This window comes from Dendroctonus ponderosae, unplaced genomic scaffold (assembly GCF_020466585.1).
Source record: "Dendroctonus ponderosae isolate FM_Combo_2020 unplaced genomic scaffold, Dpon_F_20191213v2 Dpon_F_20191213_2, whole genome shotgun sequence".
Lineage (NCBI taxonomy): Eukaryota > Metazoa > Arthropoda > Insecta > Coleoptera > Curculionidae > Dendroctonus > Dendroctonus ponderosae.
In genome coordinates, this window is record NW_026018165.1 from 12,399,155 (window position 1) to 12,407,935 (window position 8,781).

At 31.3% G+C, this 8,781-nt stretch overlaps 1 protein-coding gene across 1 annotated transcript in view; it reads left to right on the forward strand.

The window, feature by feature from the left end:
• The first annotated feature begins 2,781 nt into the window (after positions 1-2,781).
• The window catches only part of LOC109544685, a 16,609-nt gene continuing 10,609 nt past the window's right edge, over positions 2,782-8,781 (forward strand). Inside the window, exons 1-2 of the mRNA XM_019915007.1 lie at positions 2,782-3,058; positions 5,080-5,391. Coding sequence (XP_019770566.1) covers positions 5,120-5,391 — 272 coding nt within the window. The 5' untranslated portion in view covers positions 2,782-3,058; positions 5,080-5,119. The remainder of the gene's footprint in view (positions 3,059-5,079; positions 5,392-8,781) is intronic.

Below are 8,781 nucleotides of genomic sequence, written 5' to 3' on the forward strand. Positions count from 1 at the left end.
TTATTAACATACTCTTTTTTAGGTTCATTTAGGTTCTTTTGATAACGATAGCAGAAAATAGCTATCGAAACGTCAAGGTAATTTTTCAAATTAATGTCTCTACTAATTGATAAATAATTCGAAATAGGAGCACTATTTATCAATCTGTAATAAAAGACGTGAGGAAATTCTGTCTTTTTTAAAGACAAAAATTTTTGAGGCGAAATACCCAAAAAGAAGTTTGTAAAAAATCAGAATAATAATATTAAAATAATTTACTCAATTGAACAAGTAATAGAAATAATGCTCAAATATTTGGAAGAAACAAGAAAATGTAAAAATGAAACTAAATTATATGAGAATTAATATTTTGGTTTACTTTTCTGTTACTTCGGATTTCTTAAATGTCAATTAAATATTTCTCTAATCTAAATTTTATTTATGGGTATTAAACATTACTGATAATCATTTTGTAAAATTTGTTCTGCTTTATTAATCAGGGGTTACTCGTACATGAGCTGCTCCTTGTATAGATGCGCCATAAACAGTTTCGCCAGTGCTGTTAAAACAAGAAAATATTAGACTGTGAAATTTTGCAGCATCCTATGAGCAGGATTATTTTAATTATTGAAACCCGAGTATGACACGATTCTTACACGGAGTGTTTAAAATAATGTGTACATTTTTACGAGCATATTACCATTATCTATATTTTGAACAGATATGTGTTTACATGTTTTGAACAGATCTGTATTGCTTTGTTCTACTAATTTGATTATTTTTAAAATAAGTAATTTCTAAGTTATGCACAGAAAATTTCCTTCAATGGTTATTTCACTCAATTGGATTATTAGACACATTTTTTTGGGAATTACCCGGTTGGTCATCTTTAACGGGAATGGTTTCGGAAATATTTCACTTATATCTGATAGATCAGAGTGGTTTCTGTATTAATCAACAGGATTTGGATATTTGGAAAAGCCCACAAACTTTACTTTACCCGATCTTGAAGGCTACGTTTTCAACCTGTTTTTTTCTTGGAATCGGAGACTTTCCAATAATGCGCCAATATACCAGGAGTTCGAGTTTTTCATAGACATTACTAACTTAATGCTATCTTGAAGGTCGTTTCACAAGCTTTCAAAAAATACTAAATTGCCAAGTTTCTGGCGTAAATCGGTTTAAAACTAATTTTTTTGCCCGAATTGGCGTCATTACACTATTACGAAACTGAACAATTAAGCCAACAAATTAATGCACTCGATATAAAAACAATTCAGTTTGAAAAGACTGAACAGATCGAACTGACAAGTTTTTCGGTATAATATTTATCTTTTGTCGGTAATCATGAATCTGATCTACCGGGAAAATGGGTAATATGGTGTTTATCGTCGGAGAATGCCAAAAAATCGCATTATTAGCATATATCGTATGTGATATCCAAATGCTTAAAGAAATCTGAGAGTTGAAGCATTCAAAAGTTTATCGGATAGATTTATAGAAATAGAAAATGTTACATTTAAGAATTAAACAATAATTAATGAAATAGGAACAAATGAAAGGTGTCGCGTAAGCACATAATCAAAATGATACTGCGATATTTTTGGCATCAAAAGAAGACAATCCGACCTAACTTTTATTAACAAAAAATGTCTGGCTCCTCTGCTATTCATGGTTAAAGTTCTTCAAACAAATTATCTTTTTTGAAATATCGGGAGAACGGTACGATGTATTTTAGTGAAACTCGCTGTGCATTTGTTCTTATGTAAGACTCATATTTTGATGGAACAATCGTGTTCATCCCTTTTGGACACGTGGAGAATTCTTGAGTGTCGTGGTACAAAAACTACCAGAACTTTTTATTTGGTAGATGAAATTAACTAATTTTTTTTGGTTGATGCACTAATCATGTATTCACAATTTTGGTAATTGCAGTTAATGTCTAACATTGTTAAGTGGCAAAAATCAGATATATTTTTTTGCGCTAAAACTATGAATGCTGCAAGATTTGACAAAATGCACAAAATTGTGCATAAATGATTTGTGCATCAACCAAAAAAAATGAGTTGATTCCATCTACCAAATAAAAAGTTCTGGTAGTTTTTGTACCACGAGACTCAAGAATTCATGACTTTTGTCCAAAACAGCTGACCGCGAGTAAAATATATTCTCCCGAAACTTTTTTTGAAGAAGAATTTTGGCCATCAATAGCATTGGAGCCAGTCATTTTTTGTTAATAAAAGTTAGGACTGATCGTCCTTTGATGCAAAGAATATCGCAGTACCCTTTTGATCATGTGCTTACGGGACAACCTGTATTTAATAATTATAGGTGATAATAAGCTAGGAATCGAATATTTCTTTCTGTTGTTTTGACCGAGAAAACAATTATGAACATGCCAGGGCACAATAACTACTTCCAACTACTTGCAAATACTTGCAGCATTAATTCTTTTCACCTTATTTTCTTTTATTATTAAATTTTTGAATACCGAGGTGGAGGTATCTTGTAGACGTGATCGTAAATGTCTGAAAATTTATATATGGAAAAATACTAATACGGATTTTTAGAAAACGGAAAAGCTGTGTAAGTATCGGAAAAAGTGGAGCACTGGCTCACTTTAACATTCATTTATTGAAACAACTGTGACCAATTTCATATACTTATTTATGTATAGAGTAAATCAATTAAATCCATAAAGAACCCAAAATTATGATTATACTTGAATTATCATAATCATGCCTTCTGCTCAAATTGATTGTTATAATCCGGCACCCAAGAAAAACGAATGCCAATTTTCTTCGTTGGCATTCACAACTCGACTATACCGACTGCAGTACCACTATGGTACTACTTTCAAAAAAGTAAGTGCATATCTGCACAGACACAAGCGATTCATATTTCATTCACAGTACGCAAAGCATAGCAAGAATACCTAAACCGCGGTACCAATCGCGGGTTCGCTAATAAAGCGGGAACTGAAAAGTACCTCAAGTTTTATTAGAACCATTATGTGATAGTGTCTAAAAACCTAAAGGGACAAGTAGATACTCTTGGGACTTCCATCAATTTCTCATAGGTATGATATTGTATTAGAAGTTTATTAAATATATCGCAAAATTTATTTGTAGTTTATCACCAATGTATATTACAGATATTTTTGAAAAATCTCAGCTTGTAGATTTTTATGCCTCTATATATATGGATTATGAGAAACTGAGTCTTAGTTTTCTAGTCTCAGACTTGTTATCACATTATTTATCCAATTTATTATGAGTTTAAGTAATTTTTCCGTTGTGGTAACAAAATGTTTGCTTAAGTTGCTTTCTGTTAGTACAATAATTATCAGTGAAGAAAATAATTAAATAATGGTACATTGCAAGCGCACCTAGATATATTGTTAACTTTCTTACGCAATAATAGTTAATACATTTTTTTCTAGTCCGATTGATTGGCTAGTAACTACCTCTGTGAATAATTTATCAATTTTGATACACTCACAGCATAGTACTCAGCTTAAATAACGCGCTGTTAAATTAATAATTAAAATTTTAAATTTTAATAACGTCCACTTTTGTTTATGTTTTAATTAATTTAATTATGGAACAATCGAAAAAGTAGTAAATGCTTCTGGATGACCCATCAACAAATTTCTGCACTTAAGCAAAAACTAAAATAGTTAATAAAGGATATAAACGAGAATAGCTACCACTATTTTAAATTGGATGGATGAAAATCATATTTAATAATTAAAATGATTGATGACGAAAGTCAACACACACAACACACTTAACATGCGCATTCGAATGGTGATTATGAACATATTATGGAGTAAATAGAATCGTATTAATGAGCAGGTATTTAACTGTAGCTACCGAAACCAGTGCTTAAATGTGTAAATGTAACTTTCATTTTATGCTAAACATCTCGACAATTTATATCACAAATTGTTTTAGAAGTAAATATTTCAAGAGTCTAAACTTGTACACCTACAGTGTGATCATTTTGCATACCTTGAGACTGTATTAACATTTCATAATCAAATTTGAATAAACAAAATAAATCCTGCTTGTTTCAACATGTTGAGAGGATTTAATTTTTATACATTTACTAATTGAGTATCTTATTTGAGCAATTCAGTAATATATGCTTTGAACCATTATGTATTTCTAAACAAAATAAGACACATTTTTTTCCAGATTATAGACAAATAATTGTGGGATAAAAAGGAAAATACTATTTTATCGGAAACGGTCGGTAAGGCCATACTGGTGTCTCACTATAGTGAAAATGACCAAATTATTTCTTTTCTGTCTGTCTTTTCAAATCTGTTTAATAACTGTTCACATTTATGTTATTATCACAAGTTCTAGTATTATTAGACCATTTCATTTCTCCCTTTGTACTAATGCTGTTCTGTTAAAGAAGTGAACTGTCCAAAATAGTGACCCTCTAGTTTTAATGAGTTTGAGACAGTCTTAGTTAGCTAGTATTAAAATTTGCTAAACTTGCACCAATCTGATCTTAGGGTTTAAAATAAGAAATAAAATAAAAATCTTCAAAGCGATCTCAACTGAATCTATACTCACTAAGCATAAAGCATATTTCTAATAAGGTCATAATAAACTAAATCGAGTAACAAAGTTATAAAAAATATTTTATTTGCTATTGTTGCAGTTTCATCGTTTTAAACTAACACTTTATACCATAGTCAAGGTTTGAACTTCTTGTTACATTTTATTTTGTAAATTGCTAGGCTCTGAAGATGCAGAAATGCATTTACGAAACGTAAGTAATTGAAGAAACTGACGTAATTTATTTAGATCTCACTCCAAATAGTGCAATCAACTTTCACATACAAAAGACTCGAAAAACGTGTCTATTAATATTTTGCATGTTTTTCCACAAATTTTCATATTCTACACTTTTGTGGCTTAACACTTCCTTCCATGGCCATAACTTACCAAGGTAACAATCGTCAGTCTTCCATGTCTAGTTATATTAGGCCAAACTCTAGTTTATCAAAGTTGTATGTTTTATAGCGTATTTCCTTCCAAATTTTTGTCTTATATTGCATTTAAAGGTATCTGTTTTTCACAGGTAGCCAAATAGAGTGATCACCATCTGACATCTACCCACCATGGTTCTATTGACAAAGAGTCAATATGTGGTTATGCTTGCAATTTTTTTGCTGCTATGCATTATGGAAATTCATGGTAAACCGTCGTTAGGAAGATTCCGGTTTAGAGGGCCTTTTGCTCGACCAGACGAATCCAATGAAAATTTGAAGCATTACAGCGGACGAAAAATTAGCGATTCTATGCGAATGGTGTACTTTCATGATCAGACGATTGCCGTTGTCGAACTCGGACCAAGGAAATTACTGTTAAACTGCGAAATTATTGAAGTTTTGTAAGTATTATTTAACGTTTTTTCCCCATAATTTCTACATCTTTACAACTATGTTGATATCATTTATAGCTGGTCCTTCCGTTAGCGACAAATTTATGATAAATTTGGGGAAATAATTGGAATATGCAACTGAAATGGTTGTCTGGTATAGTTTGTTTCGAGATTAGTCGACTCGTAATCGGACTGGTTTATTCGTTGATATATTTTGGCATTAAGATAATTTGTGAAAACTTGTTAAGCAAATATTAACTAATCAAAACCGTGAAATCTTAAGCCAAAGGCGTTGTTAATTTATATGTACTATCAGCCTAATTAACATAAAAGTAAATTATTGTGCGAGACGATATACAAACTAGAGAAACCGCTGAAGAGTAATTCAAAACCCAAATCACATTAGCGGTAAAAAATCTGAATCAACCCATTCAATATGTGCTAAATAACTTTCTTCTTGAATGTTAACGTAGATTAACAATTCTTTTATTTGCGACATAGAAAGTGTTACATAAAATAAGAGGAAAGTGTCTGGTTTAGTTTTATTTGCTCCTGAAGAATGAGAGAGAACGTGAACCTCCATCAAGAATGTGGCGAGTATAAACTGAATATAAACAAAGCCTCGCTATGCACATAAGATGCAAGTAACTCACATTTTCTGATTTAAATATAAAAAACAGATTTATTTAGAAAAATAGTTATATTAAAAAATAAACTTGTCCAAATAGAACCTAGAAAAAAAAAACATTATATTTATTAATGTAAGATATCGGTCTCCTCGGTGTATCTGTTACTTCCTCTTATAATTTGTAATTCCTTGTTTGCAATCTGTTGCAAGTTATTGAGCTCTGAATTATGAGGATGCATGAATATTGATGTATCAACGTATTGTATATACGTATAGTATTCCAATTTGAGAAGTAGCCTTCTATTAATAGTCTCGAATGCATGTGGAAAGTCTAAAAAAACTAAACTTACATTTTTCCAGCTTCCAATACGGCTTTCAGACAAAGGGGAATAGACTGTGTAAGGCACTTTCACCAGACTTTCTGCTTCTAAAGCGCATTTGATCAGTCAGTAATCTATTTTCTTTCATATAAGCCGTTTGTTGTTTCTTCTTGTTGTTGTTGTTGTTTTCTTTTTCCGAATTCTTAAATTATCTACTTTTTTTGTACAACTATCACATTTTCCACTATTCCTCCATCACGTACACATAGTCTATTTTGGACACAACTCCTAGCATGCAAAGGTTTTCTTCTCTTCCATGTTTCTTTTAATATCTTCGCTTTTTTTAATAGGTTCTACTATGATCAGTTTTCCTTTCGGTTTACTTGTTAATTTTTTGCATTGTTTTGCCGTGTGTGGAATGTTGTTGCATCATTGTATTCTCTTTAGTAATTTTGTTTTTTTTTAACGAGTTCTACTGGTATTAATTCACCAATCATTGGTGCACCGCGCTCAATAGAATTTCGTAACTCTCCCGGACAATTCCAACATTCTCACTTCAGATGCCGTGAGATTTCTTAAATATTTCCTTGCTGCATTCATCACATGGGAAAATGTTTTTATTCTTTTGTTACTTTAATTAGGTTACCGATTGAGCATTTCATTGCAGATGTTACCAACAAACTTATCATCAATAAGGTCCACTTCGATGCCATTTGCTACACTTTCAAACATTTCTGATAAAAATAGCTTAGCTCTTAAAAACACACTTGCAATATTCTTAAGCTCTATTGAAAAATAATTCAATGGGAAATCGGAGGACTACGAGTAGATCTGGGAGTTGAAGTTGAGATCAACAATTTTTTGCGCATTTATAAAATTACCGAAACATTTCTGTTCAAAAGAGAGGAGGTTTCTATATATTTTGGAATAATTTTAACGTTATTTTTTTAAATTTCATAGACAGCAAAATACTGAATTTCTACTACAGACCCCCCTTCTGACTTGAACGCTAAATCCGCTGCTGCTCAATGTATGATATTTATGATATTCAAATATTTCGCTTTCTGGGTCGAAACTGCTCGAATTTATCATTCATGTTGTGATGAGTGGATCAAATTTTGCTGTAAATTTTTAATAGCTACATCTAATAACTTCAGCTTCTATAAACATAGCATACAACTCAAATTTAAGTCTTTAAAAAATTAGATAGAAAAATATTCCCTTGATGTGTCCAAGGAGCCCAATTTGCAAGACAGAATATCACACGAAAACCTCGATTTTATTTAGTCATAAACTTTATAGTTGAGCTCAGTGTAGAATGTCTCCGGTTTTTAACATCGAATTTCACATTGTAGCGGTTTCAGTCAAATTAATAATGTTTTATTGAAAACTCATAGCAAAATATTAATTGTTCTCCTCCGTATATCAATGGCTCTCGTGATAATGTATCTCTTCTGGTCTCTTTTATGTTCTATGTTGGTATTTATGGATATTTTTCGTCGTCCCCTTTGTCATTTTTCTCGCTATTTTCTTCGGGGATGTACGAAAGTACAGTTGTGCAGAGGTTTTTCAGTTAATAGTAATGCAGATGAGAATGTCAGTCGCACAAAAAGCATTACTTAATGTACTCAAAACGTTGTTGTATTGTTAAGAAGATTAAATATATTAAAACTTTAAATTCAACGTTAAAATTTTCAAAAGTCTTTTGTTTAAACTAGGAATTTTGGTTTCAACGCCAAAGCAGTTTCTACCGATAATTGAATCAAATTTCATCAACTAACGGACAATCACTTCGTATGATTAGCTTTCCGGTGGCTTTTTTTACTTAAAGTACATCTTCACTTCAACCGAACGACTTTCTGAGGATATCCATATTTAAAATCTGCTTTGAATATAATACATTTAGATATCGAATATGGCAAAGGTGCTAATATTTATTCAGGCAATGTAGGAGGCAATTTTACTTTATTAATATTCTATTTTATAGGTTTGTTTAGCATAACTCAGTAGGCATGTGTAAATGTATGTTAAAGTGTAAATACTTAAGTATCCAGTGAATATTTAACTGTTTTGCATAGAAGCCTTATGAAAGTGGTCTTAGCGCTTCAAAGCTAATTTATTTATCATCATATTTTCTGCACAAAAAATCAGTCCCAATTTTTTGAAAAAGCACTTTCTGAAAATATAAAATGTTTTATTTACAAAAATTACAGGCAATATTTGTACTCAATTTTCGGAAGTTCAATAATACTCCACTATGAATTTCATCAAATGACTTGTTCATACAGGGTGATTCATATGTGGATACTTTTTCTAACGCAACAGGGCGAGTTAGTTTGGTTTACTTCTACATGCAATACTAATACACAGTACTTTCCATGCGACACACAAAATGTTAAGTTTTTACGAATACAGATAGCGCTGCTTTAAACATTAATTTAGAACTGTTTT